Source organism: Ceratosolen solmsi, unplaced genomic scaffold (genome assembly GCF_000503995.2).
Source record: "Ceratosolen solmsi marchali unplaced genomic scaffold, CerSol_1.0 scaffold6, whole genome shotgun sequence".
In the NCBI taxonomy this organism is placed as follows: Eukaryota; Metazoa; Arthropoda; class Insecta; order Hymenoptera; family Agaonidae; genus Ceratosolen; species Ceratosolen solmsi.
The window spans coordinates 8190370-8204578 of record NW_011948414.1 but is presented as its reverse complement, the minus strand read 5'-3'; the positions used below and the strand labels follow the sequence as shown (position 1 = coordinate 8204578).

At 31.5% G+C, this 14209-nt stretch overlaps 1 protein-coding gene across 6 annotated transcripts in view; it reads right to left on the bottom strand.

The window, feature by feature from the left end:
- Positions 1-14209, bottom strand: part of LOC105367958 (serine proteinase stubble) — a 34281-nt gene that overhangs the window by 4777 nt on the left and 15295 nt on the right. For 2 of the 6 annotated variants that reach the window (XM_011506828.1, XM_011506829.1), the window contains exons 1-5: positions 11286-11939; positions 8357-8542; positions 5019-5270; positions 2999-3075; positions 77-177 (exon numbers count right to left, since the gene is read on the bottom strand). In XM_011506828.1, coding sequence (XP_011505130.1) covers positions 77-177; positions 2999-3075; positions 5019-5270; positions 8357-8542; positions 11286-11604 — 935 coding nt within the window. In that variant the 5' untranslated portion in view covers positions 11605-11939. Of the gene's footprint in view, positions 1-76; positions 178-2998; positions 3076-5018; positions 5271-8356; positions 8543-11285; positions 11940-14209 lie in introns of those variants that run through there. The other 4 variants (XM_011506830.1, XM_011506832.1, XM_011506831.1 and 1 more) reach the window with 3 other exon arrangements.

Sequence of the window (14209 nt, the reverse complement as noted above, 5' to 3'; positions counted from 1 at the left end):
AGTAATCTCCAATTGGCATTTCATCCCAAGTTGAATTTCCAGTCTCGTGTCTCCAGAGGTTAGCGGTCATACTCACGTGGCAACGCAGTGGGCCGCTGTAACGACCCAGCGATTGTTCAGCAAGGCACCGCCGCACGAGAGCTTCTTCGACAAGAATCCCGACTTGATGATGGCTGCCTGCACGAACAAACAACGCACGAATGCCTTGGATTATTAATTGGTCGATGCTAGGTGGCAACGTCTCTACCCGACTGCTTTGGCGCCCTTGGCGCTAAGACTCTCGCCTCCGGTCTCGGGGCTATTTTTCTATAATATCGATCGACCGAATGTTCCATTGTGCCCAATGGGCAAATTTATGAGAATATTAATAAGAATGATACTTGCCGCGCGTAGGCTTGATGGCCGCAATTTAATATAGGCAATTACCTAATATTAAAGGACATTGAACATTTAATATCTAAAGATATTTCATGGCTCTTTTACTATAATATATATAATGCCTCTGACACTGCCAGTGCGCAAAATTATATGTCCGTTTATTTTACTTTAAATCGATCGATATAAAGAATGCATGTTGGATTTATATTTATTTCAACATATATGAATCAATAGAGTTGTGGAGATTTTCAAGCCTTTCGCTCAACGTTCATTACATTAACAATTTAAAAATTACAACGTTTAAATGTATTCCTAATTTATATAAAAATAATTTATGTTAATACTACTTTATTAGTGGAGCCGTATTAATTAACGTTCTCATTCTTAATTTATTATTATGCAACTGTAAAAATCTATTTTCACATGTACATTCCCGCATATGCGTATATTCAGTATTAACAATGACTAACTGAGCCTAAATAAATATCATTGTCGAGTCAACTTCGTACAAGAATAATTAAATGAAATTCTTCGTACGAAGACATTAAATTCCATCAAACGAAAGCTATGTTTTCTAAGGAGACTGCGTAAATAAACACGATATTGTAATGATCATAGAAATAAAATAAACCTAATATTGCTGGCAATATCGTATAAAAGATAATATTTATCTGATATTTCTACTGACGACAAATATCATTGGCTATATTTAAAACAAAATAAATAATAAAAGTTTAAGTGTGAAAGATTCATTTGATATTAATGTATCATATTATTTAATCAATAAAATTTCTCTTAAAATAATTTTTCAAAATGTTGCTTCAAAAAATTCCTAATCACGCACATTAAAAGTATCTAAATTCAATGAAACGTTAAATTTAAATTCAAAATATTTTATGCTAAGAGACATGGAAAGTTTTTAAACACTAAATTAAATATACTAAATACTAAATATATATATATATAAAGTTTTTAAAATAATTTAATGGCTTAAATGACCTTTTTAATTCATAGTAATGATTCCTCTCGCTGTAATGAGTATGTCAGCATCATTTGGAAAAAAATAGAAATAAACTATTTTACTAATTTTATATTCAGAATAACGTAGCAAATAGGAAAATAAAGCTGTAAGAATACATTTTTATTTATAATAAAAATAGATTATTGATTTATACGAAATTTTTCATTAAATAAATTTTATTTTTAATTAAATACACCCTTAGATAATTATATAATTATAGAGCAAACAACTCTTACAAAAATAAAGTAAAAAATATGTACTTTTAGAAATTTGTGTAATTTAGCTATTAATTTCAGGTATTATAATAATAAGAGTACAATTACACGTTTTTATATAATTATGAACTATAGATATGAGTAAATTCAAATTCACATAGAATCAAATATTAATAGTACGTGTTCATAAGTAGATGAAGTAAATATTATTGAGCAATTTTAGATTCATTTATCAATTTATATGTTGAAAATTCTATGAGCAAATAATAATTACCAATCAAGCAGAAATATGACCATTTGTATAATGGCTTACAAAAATTATGAAAGATATATCAAAGAATTAATGAAAAATAATATTATAAGTATTAAATTAAAGAAACTTAATCTTATTTGACTCGTTAATATTGTAAGTATTAAATTTAAAAAATTTTTTGTACGATTTTTACCTTGATGATCGATCGATAACAATAAATATTTAATATCAATCCATAACTTTTCTATATTCTAGAAAGCATCCATAAAAATATGTATATATGTGCATAGATAAGAAATTATGTATAACAGTCAATTTATAAAAAAAAAAAAAAAAAAAAAAAAAAAAAAAAAAAAAAAAAAGCATAAAATTCATTATAAACTAATATGAGCAAAATACGTAAATTTACAAATGCAAGAATATCCCACTTTCTTCCAATTCCAATTCCAGTAATTTGTGTTATTATTTGATAAATTTCAAAAGAGATCATGTGTTAATCTATTATCTTAAATCAAAGTAGAAGAGTAAATTATTTTTATGAAAATATGTATTGAGAGCAATAAAAAAGAAATATTGTTAAATTCGCTATTATTTATTTCAATGTTTTAACACTCAATTATTTTAATTATTTTATATGGATTTATCAGAATTTATAGATTTTTTTTTTTTAAAACATAATACGTATATTTCATGTTTAATTAAATAATATCGATATTAATGTCATGCAAATTTCATTCCTATTGATGACAAAATGCAATTTAATCGCAAATTATATCCTAATTACTTTTAATTGTTTTTTTTACACATTAAGAAAAGAAATTTATAAATAAAATGGAAATTTTCTCAATTTTTTTTAATAATATACGAGCCTGTATCGATAAATAATATAGAATAATTACATGTGATGTACGATAAAATTTCATTTTATACTTGATCTATATATATATAAATATATATAAAGATTTTTTTATTACTCATTCGGAATAAAATAATTGTTTAAAAAAAAATAAAATTTACATTTTTTTTTTTTTTTTTTTTTTCGAATCTAATATAAAAATCACTTTTTTCAATTATAAATCTTTAATCTTGAAATTTCTTTTTTCAACTTTTTATAAGTAATAACTTGATTACCTGCCAAGGATGACTACCGAAACTTGAACTGTGGCCACCAACTATTCTATTACTTCTCGTGTATAATTCACCGCAACCTAAAAATTAATAAACGAAAAAAGATAATTAGATGATAAATGCATAATTAAGCATTCAAAATATATAGAGCAAATTTTTGCGTATGAACGCAAGCGATTGTGAAGCAATTAAAGCGTTTATGTGTGCAATCGTCCACTTATTACAGTTTATTTAATTTCAACCGTTTCTTCACATTTCTTTTATCTTTTCTTTTTCTTTTTTTGTTCTTCGGTCAATAAAGTGTAAAAGTTCATTAAAAAAACTGTCTTTAAATTATAGTCAACCATTTTACAAGCGAGCATCTAAATTTGTCTCTTTAGATAGAATTTCACGTGCTATAAATTTATTACACGCTGTACATCAATTATACAATGTTATCTCTTCCTTCGAGTCCAGTGTATGTTAACATTATTTATAAACTTTGTGTCCAGTCAAAACAAATTTGTCTTGGTGCAAACGGAAGTGTGCTTTCAGATGAAGGTCCATTACGTAGATTACTATCACATATATCTATTGTTAATTATGGTGCTTCGTAATTTCCATGGTTTTTTGTTTTTTTTTTTTTTAAGATTTTTTTCTTATTTTTTTTTTTTTTTTTTTTTTTTTTTTTTTTTTTGTTATTTACGGTACTGGAAAAACTGTCGTTTTTTGTCGTTTTTATGTCATAAGGAGGCAATATTCAACAGAAAAATTTTAATTGGCATAATATCATATATATATATATATATAAACAGTGACACACACGCGATCGCGCGCGCGCGCACTGATTTTTATTTTATTTTATTAATTTATTATATTTAATGTATTTTATTTATTTAAAAAAAATTATATTTAGAAATATCTATAAATAGAAATTCATATTTGACTTTAATTTACATGAATGATAAATGTTTTTATTCAATAATATCAATATCCTCGATATTTTACTGATTAAAAATCGAATTAACTTTAAAATCATAATAATATCTACTGGAAATGATAATTAATCATTATTACTTAAAAGTAAAATTATATTAATTATTAAAATTTATTGAAATTTGTAGTAGTTATATTACGTATTAATTAGCAATAATTAATTTAAATACTTTGTAAAAACATAAATATCGCCCATAACGAAATAACTGTAAGACATTCGAATCGATATTTACATTTTTATTATTTTTAATATATCGTATTAGTTGTTTTGTGAAAATTTGTTAATTATAAATAAGGAAGAGCTTGATTTGGAGAATTTTAATCTGTAACAAAATTAGCTTGATCAAGCTGCTTGATTAATATGGTAAATGATTTTGCTTGTAGTATGTTTCATTAATTGTTTGAACGATATTTCTTAACAAGAATATATTTGACGGATGAAAAAACAAAAAAAGAAAAAAAACAAAATTCAAAATTCAAAAAAAGAAAGAAAAATAACCAATTGTAGAAAAAATTTTTAAATTTACTAACGTCCATCTTCTTTGACAAAATGGCTTTAATTTTAATTAAATGCACGAGGAATATTGTTCATTCACACGTATACAAATAGCATATATTTAAAATAAGATATATTATAAATCATAATTTGGAGTCGAATAAATTTTTCATTACTATTTCGCAAATCACATATGTATTGATAATTTTCAAATTTAGTTTACATTGCTGCTGAACTTTGAACCAAATAGGACGAATATCATTTTAACTTTAATGATCGAAAAGAGCATGTGTAGTGCTCGACATATTTCCGACTATAATTTATGCCTTGACTCGGCCTACTCTGTCCGCCTAAATCTTTTACTCGTTTAATGAATGAAGCCGCACGGCCCATTAATTGGAGTGTTGAATGCCCTCGTGTAACTTTAGTCTGTAAGTTTAGTCACAATCAGGAGCCACATATGACATAAAAACTGAACGAGACTAAGGATTAAGTAGCCGAACGACATGTCCAAGTGCAACACGATGAATGACTCCTTCCTCCACTGATTACCACGGTATCTGGTGTTCGTGGGTTGGAGCTGTAGTGGCTCGATGGCGTTCACCTCGCCGTAGTCGTCAACCGGGTAGTCCGAGGGCTGGGGTTTGCTGACCGGGAAGTTGGAAGGTCGCTGCGTCGCCAGCTGATAGTGCGAGCTCGAGGCGTAAGCGGGTCCATGCGGAGGTCGCGCGTCCCCGGTACCGTACACACTGACATCGTCGTCCAGGTAGACGGGACGCTGTTGGCCCAGGCCCAGATTGAAGGCTGCAAGTGCCAGGCTCGGCCCACTCAAAAACAACGTCCACACGACCTCGCTCTCGATTTTTGATCTCTACTACGGAGCTTGGGCTTGTTGCGCGCAGAGCCATTCATGTTTATCGTGGCTCTCCGCTCTTTTGGTTATTTATTTCAATCGTCAGCCAATAGAGAATAAGAAGAGTGCCATATATACCGATTTTCGCTTTTGATAAAATTCACGGGTTATGATTTTTCTCAACATTAGACCAGCCGGGATCCCTAACTCACGTTCATAGCGACAATTATTCTTTATATATTAAAGTAGCGTGAAAGGAGAGAATATTCCACTATTGGGAAAGAACCTCTCGAGTTTTAACAAAGTCCATCGTTTACTATGGCATTCTTCCATTGCGTGTCCATGTAGATTGTAATTAATTGAAAATATGCCCATTTCCAGTCTTAGGTAAAAACCAATAGAATTTACAACGATTCATAATTTATGTACAAAGAAAAATCTTAAGAAGATTATATTATTTGAATGAACAATGTTGCACTAGAAACATAAGCAAAATTCACTTAGCAACGTCAATACCTTATTATTCGTGTGATTAAATTATTGTAATTGTGAAAACTGCCAAAATTTAATCGGATACATGTAATATAAAAAGTCATTTTATACAAAATAAAAAAAGGAAATATAGAAAAGAAGTCATTTTTATTAACAATATGTAAACAAGTTCTTTTTTTCTTTTCTTTTGATTTTTTTTTTTTTTTTTTTTTTTTTTTTTTTTTTTTTTTTTTTTTTTTGTCCTGATTATTTACGGTAAATAAGTATATTGTATTAAGTGACGTTTAAACAATTAGTCAATTAACTTATTAGTCATTAGTGATAATTTGTTAAGACAGCGATTTAAATTAAAATAGCTACTGGAAGAAAATTATTCCACAAGCCACGGGAAAGGATTATTTATAAACATTTAAATTAAAACATGAAAGCATGAATCTCTTATTCGTATATGAAATTTAAATAGGTTAATTTTAATTTAATACAATGACAGTTTAATTCAACAATGGTATATAATATTTGTACTTTCGCTAAATAATTTGATTTCTTTCATCCCCGTAAAACAAATTTAAAACATATTATCAATTTTATGGCTTAATTTTGACAGTTTTATTGAAATTCTAAAAAAATTTCACTATTTCAAATAATAATAATAATAATAGTAATAATAATAACAATAATAATAATGAAGCTAACAACTTGGTAATTTATTATTTGTGATAAATTGATAAATGATTTTAAGATGGCATTTTTAAATTTTCAATTTGAATTCTAACTATTAATTTTACAATATAAAACAGATATTAGCAATAATAATTATAAATAATATTTAGTTTTTATGTAAATAAATTTTGTATTTTTAATTAAACGCAAGCTTTTTATAATAATCTAATAGATTTTTGTATAAGTACTTGAGTGATTATAAATTCAATATAATAATTCATATACTTTTATGCATTGGATAAATATCACAAAATATTCTAAATCAAACATGTATTTATCAAAAAAAAAAAAAAAAAAAAAAAAAAAAAAAAAAAATAGTCACACACGTTTTAGATTTAGCTCATTTGATATCATTTATTTTTGCATGATTTATGGAAATTTAAAATATAATAATAACAGGTATTGCTATTTTTATTTCAAAATTATACTAAATTATTATATTAAAGTAGGATAAAATGTACATTAGAATATTTGAGCATCGGATAAGGCAAGCACAATTTTAGAAATAATTACAACTAATTTTCTTAATAACATTATTTAAATATACGTTTAACTATTATTTATTTATAGTAATAAAATTGAAAAATATTTATTAATTAATGAGAATGCCTAAAATTGTAGTGCTATTAATTCTATAATTTAATAAAAAAATTTGATTAAGTTTTGTACAAATCATGAATATAAATGTAGTTTCTAAATTAAAAAATTTTACTTCTTATTAAATACTTTATATTAACACAATAGTTTGTTGAAAATTTACATAAACTTCTAATATATAGAAATAGATATATTCGCAACTGACAAAACTCTTATAACAATTCTCATAATTTATACAGAACTTGTTTGAAAAGTATACACTCTATACATCTAAATATTTGTTTGAGAAACAAATACAATAAATTATGTATTTGAATTGAAAGTATTGAAAATTTAATGCAATCGAAATATCATAGGAATGAATATTATTAGAATAGGATATTTAATTTAATAGTAAAATTAATATCCTTCAGCGTAAGTTGAATGGGCTTCTCAAAATAAGTTTATTATTATTCCGCGTATCATTACAATTAGACAAATTTTTGACTTATCAATAATTAAAATTATGCTAACGGTATTATATTTCGTAAAACCCTTAAACGATTCGTGATGTTAATTAATCGCATACTTTATAGCCGTCCATTTTCCATTTAGGCACAGTATTTGCAATTCAGACCATTTATCTTGATTTTTAGTGTAATAAAAATCAAATTGTATAATAAAATAACAAATGAATGTACATTCTCGGCCATTTTATTTAATGTTATTTCTTCAATCGGTAACGCTAAAGATGAAGATATTAATTTTACGATGCGATAAACACCGAATATGTTTGCATATTCACATAAAGCATGTAAGGTACTCGACGTGTATAGTGCAATTAAACGTAGATCGATGACGAAAATTATATTCACAAGTCTTTATCATAATTTCCTCGATAATTTTACGAGTGAAAAAAAAAATTAATTTCAATACATGTAATACCTTGGATCGTTCTAAATGTCAAATATATACAGACCAATGTAACTTTTATCTCAAAATAGCAATATCGACTAAAATATATTGACGCAAAATGAGCCATCAGACTACCATCTATCAATTCATTATTTAATTAATGCCATTAATTCGCAATTAAGCCTTTATCAATGTAAATACGAATATAATCGTGAAAACGTGATTAGCTCTTCTCCCAAATGCACTAGCTTTACTCACTTAATTACTAAGTACTTATACGAAAAATCGCTAAATTTCGCATATTACCGCAAATACGATAAAAACGTCAACTCACTGGCATTCTGCAGGACGCCAACACTTGGCTTTTGAATCTTGTCCGGTATATCGTCGTCGTCGACGCAACAACTCCAAATCATACCACCGGAGCAAAGGTCAACGGGTCGTCCGCCTCCCAATACGCAGCTGATGCTCAGTCCACATTCGAATTTCGCGCCCTTGTACTTGCAGGTCTGCGGAATCACTGCAATTAATAAGGATATTAATCATCGATGAATGAGGAACAATTATAAGGGAATGTGCCAAGAATCGTCAACATTCGTCGCGCACACAACACGACGAGTCGTAGCTCGATACAATCGTGTGTAGATATTATAATTATGTGTAGGTAATGATTTCTATGAGATATGAAATTGATATCGTGATAAGACATTTTATTATCGATTATTTTATATTTTATATTATAGATTTTATATTATCAAGGATAGAGGAGCATTTAATGATAATAGACTTTATAAGTACATAAGCTTAACGTTCGTTGTAATATTGCCTCGTGTTGCTCATACATTGTATCGATATTAGCTTTACAGCATTGAGCTTTTAAAAACATATTCGATAAAAAGAAAAATGAAAGTAAACGTTATGTTTGCATAAATTTTTAAGTCCTAGAAATAGAATTTCCGCTGATACGTTAAAAAGTTGGATTTAAAGAGTTTAGTAGCGTCGGAAAATGTATATAACAAATGATAATACCGCTTCCTCGTATTTAATATTGAATTTCCTATCTCAATGTAAAATCGTATGATGGCTCTTTTACGATATCAGATCATTTATTATCTATTCTAGAGTAAAGAAAGTGAAGATAAAATGAAAAAAAAGACAGAATTAGTATAAAATTTTATAAATCTATTAATTGGCAAGTGAACGTCAATTGAGAAGACATTTATTGTTGAAGAAAGAGATAGAGTAGTACTACATAAAATTTTTATTATAAGTATTTATAAATGATTTTTTAATGCCAAAATTATCGAAATATATCTACTGTGAAATATAATCACGTTTCGTTAAATCATAATAAAATTCGTAACATTTTTAATTGTGCATTGGCGCGTAGCATATAAAATACGAATATTTCAATTAGAAATTTCAAGTAGAAACATATTAATAATAATGGATGGACTAATCGATGACATCGATATGAATAGAACGAATAGTTACAGGCGAAGCATTGTAGTGTTAACGCGCGCGAGCTATTGTATTTGAGATTTTTTCTTTTTCACCTCTAAAAATTTTACTACAACAGTTCGATTGGGAGAAGGTGGCGGAGAGGGAGGGAGCATGAAAAGCCGATTTTTCCGATAGCCTAGGAAAATCTTCTCAAGGTATTTTCAGGACTCGAGGAGCACCGAGGCGCGAAACAAATGTACACACACGCACGCGCACACGCACACACGCACACGCGCACGCGCGCACACACACAAACAAACAAAACGGTCTACGTGTCTGCTCTGTTTCGCCAAGTAAACGAATGTCCAGACGGCCGCAACGCACTCGTACAGTCACTTTCCTTCCGAACGGGACGACTCCCTAGCAAGTGAAATTTAGGACTCGGATCACGAACGAGCGTGAAAGTTCTTCTTCCTCTCTTTATCCACTCCCCTCTACCACGCGCACCCAACGCCATTATCAATGTCTTCCTCCTTCATTGTAATTTTAGTGGCGCGGTGCATAGGCGGATCGACCGAAATGCCACTCACTGACTCATTTCTCATTTCGGATTAAAATGAAAATTTCATAGCCGGCATGACATTGGCTTAAGGACAATGCCGAGGCAGATTGCTAATGACTATTATTAAAGCTCCCGTCGATTGTAAATCCGATTCTCATTCTTTTATTCTTCCCCCCCCCCCTCCTCCACTCCTTCTTCTTCTTCTTCTTCTTCTTCTTCCTTTTCTTCTTCTTCTTCCTTTTCTTCTTCTTCCTTTTCTTCTGTTTCTTTTTTTCTTTATGTTTTACAGTGTCAGGTTACCGCAGATCCATCTTAAGCGAATGCGACTGTCTCATTGGTATACTTTCAGGAATAGTGTGTTAATTTTAACGCTTTTCTCTTGCTCTACTTTAGCATCACTAAATTTTCAGGTAATTTGCTGTGAAATTCTACTTCGCGTTGACAATTAAATTTAAACAAAAGTATCCGAAGCATCATCTTGCTGCCTTGGTTATTTTGTCTTTCTTTTTTTTTTCATTTCTTTTTTTTTTTTTTTTTTTTTTTTTTTTTTTTTTTTTTTGTTTTTTTTTTGTTTTGTTTTTGTTTTGTTTATATTTTCCACGTGAAATCACGAAACTTATTTAATTGGTTGAATCGGAGATAAAAATGCGCTTATTACATACCCTTATTACATTCCTTCACTAAATATGAACTATTGGACAATTTTAATTTAACGATACTTTATCATCTCGCTTCCCGTAAATCATCCCATTCTTACCATCACAATTAAAATCTGCCCTTAAGCGCTGTATCTCGTAGTTGCCGACTACAGCTACACTAACGCGAAATACATCTAACGGTATTATATCATAAGCAACTGATTTACACAAATATTTCGCAAACGAAATCGCACATCGAGATCACGTCTGTTGGACGGGTTGTCCAATGGTTTTCGAATGGCTAAGAGAATGGCTTTCGAATAAAAGTAAATTTCTTTGCTGAACGTTTATGGCCCCCGCGACTCGAAATCGTAACCGGTAGAGCCATTGATCCACTCAATGGCCATGATAAAACGATGGAGGACTTGCGAGTCCCCCGATTAATATCGAACACCTGACTCGTCTATTCAAAATCCGTTGACCATCGACTCGACTCGAGTAAACGAGCCGAGCGGTAAAGGCGCGTCGCCCGAGCATGGATGGCGCACATGGGCCTTTAGGAAATCGTAATCAAGCAAGACGAGACGACGGCAATCGGGCTGGAAGAAAACGAAACGTACTTCGTCCGAGCATCTCCATGATCCCGTTATGGAGATGCTCTTGCGAGGAGTGATGGCCTCGGTGATCGTTGAGAGCGACGCTGAGGTTTTGCCTCTTGCCGAGGGCCTCCACCAGCATCAGGCCCTGCTCGTGGCTGCTGAATCTCCGTGCCCGTGCCATCCTCTCGCGGCTGGCTCCCTCGAGCCGTGCCAGCTTCCCCAGGAAGCCCGCCACCCGCGAGCCCTCCTCCCCGTCGCTGTGGTCGCGTGCCCCAACGACGAGGAGGACGCTCGCGAGCATCCCGAGGACGAGGCAGCGCATGGTAATGAGGAGGCACATTGACGTACACCCGCACACTCCTCGCTCATCTCAGCGAGACCCTCATTAGACCTGGACCCTCTCGCGCGGCTATTGACTTCCTTCCTCCTCGGCAAGGCCTGCGGCTGACTCCGCGGGTTTGGGTGTGAGCGCGACCGCGCGATGCCTCGCCTGACGAGAGACTACGGAATTGCCGTCGCCTCTCCTAACGGCCGCTTCATCGTTCGACCGGCTGCCGCTTTCACCTGGAGAGCTCCGCTTCGGTCACTTGCTTTCTCGCTGTGCTGCCATCGCACGTCCTATCCTCTTCCACATTTTCCTCCTCTATCCTCCTCATCATCCGCGACGTCCACCTCCTCTACTTCCTCCACTTCTTCATTTTCATCTTCCTCATCATCCTCACCGTCGCTCGTCCTCCAACTCTTTCATCTTACTCTACTACGAGGAGCCTTCTCCTACGCCATCCTTCAAGCGAGTGTGTCAGCAATTACGCTCATTTCTCTCATTCTCGCGTTCCGTTATGGCGCTACACCGTGCCTAGTCACGTGCGTCACGCCCTCGACTTTTTCACCTTTTTCTACTTCTTGTAAACGATTCACCTCAACACGGCCACCTCACTTGCAAATTACTGTTAAGCGTATAAATGATTAGCATTGTTATCTCAAATTCATAAAATAGTTCACGAAACCCGAGTAATTTCACGTTCATTCCACTTTATTATCGTAATAGTCTTGAGAATACTAGATTTGTATGCTGGAAAAATCTTACTCTAACGTTTACTTCTTATTATGCAAGAGAAAAAAAATTCGCATTCGTACCTTATCTACTTCATCTCTAAGAGATTCGAGTATTTCAGTTTTATTAAGCGAATTAATATTCCAATAAATAAAAATTATGCTCATTAATTTTCTTATAATTATACGCCAATATCAATAAATACGCAGTAAGAAGTACTTGTTGTAGCAATTATAACTTGTCACAATTATAATAATAATAATAATAATAATCATAGCTAATTTTTGTTAATGGTTAGAGTCGATTTGACTTTGACAAATAATCCGTCCTCTATGAGCAATCTCAAATAGCTAAGAGTTACGCATACTAATTGCATCGATCGATAATAATTACGGAAGACTTAATTTATTTCTTTTAAATTTAATATTTCTAAAAAGATTTAGAATAACTAGCATTGATTTATTATATCGAATAAATCATAAAGTTAATTCATTATTCAAAATTTAATTTACAATGCGGTAACTGTGAATGTAAATTTAAAAAAGAATTTACAATGACGCGTAAGATGATAGCTAAATGAATGTTAATAGAAAAAGTAGAGACGAAAGGTTATTATTTTAACTATATTACGTTCAACGTGTGTGAGATGAGAAAATCATCGTTTGACTATTGATTCATTCATCATTATTCTTGGATAAAATTCATTTTACCATGATTCGTAATGGCAATATAATCAATATTATCATAAGTATAATATATAATATTTGTTTGGAAAATTTTAACTCAATATTAATAATATTGATTTTAAACGATTGTTAAAATAACGTTTAGATAAAGGATTACGAATAGTTGATAAAATTGAATTATTTAAACGATTTCTTAATAATTAAATGTTAATAATAGCATTGGTTTTTACAATATATTTTGATTTTATTTCGTATTCTCGTAAATCAGCCGAATCTCCTTCTCTACAAATCAATCGTAAAAGTTCCGAGCTTCCTTGCTTTTAATAAAACGTATATTTATGAATTTATATTTAAAACTTTATATGCATGAATTATATTTGATACTCAAAAACGATAAGAAAATTGAAGTTTGTTATGTAAATATCGGTGATATGTTTATTTTCTTTGGTAGGTGTTAAACAACAGATAACAAAGAATCATCGAAGCATTACAGACTGCAAAAACGGAAATCTGCCAAATACTATAACAACGAATAGAAAATGTTAGAAAAAAATACAAGCAACAGATCGAAGAACAGTAGCCGCCTAATAGGGATTTAAGAGATCGAAACTCCTTATCCGATCTCAAACAGTGCAGCTCGACTTTTTTCGTTAACTGACCTCGTCACAGGCTCTAAGCATCGTTTCAACACCTGTCATGTATGCGGGGATTTTGGGATTACAATGAAGACAGTGTAGCCGTATAGATTAGAGTGGCTACAATGACGGCAATAACAACAACAATATCGACGGCAACGACGACGACGACGACGACGACGACGACGATGCGTACATAATCGACTCATTGTCTTGCTTTGCGTCGCTGTCATGTCAAGTCGACGATCCCGTGAAATCGCCTTTTTTCGGGAAACGCGCACTTTAATTGCCCTTCCTTTGTTCTTTCCTTCTTTTCCATGAGTGTCCATCTTTTGTTTTCATGCGCTCTTTTCACTTAGTGCGTTCGCCTTTTTCCTGCATCTTATCGTATTAATCGCGTCGTTCCTCTATGCGCCAAATATCTAATTAGGCATTGCCTTGAAATCAATGTAAGAAATGATCTACATTTTCCATTGTAAATTATAGGTATTAAATCATTGACGATTGCAACGTATTCCTAAATTTCTTCGTTTTGTAAGGAGAAAAATATGACATCCCGATGAACTACAT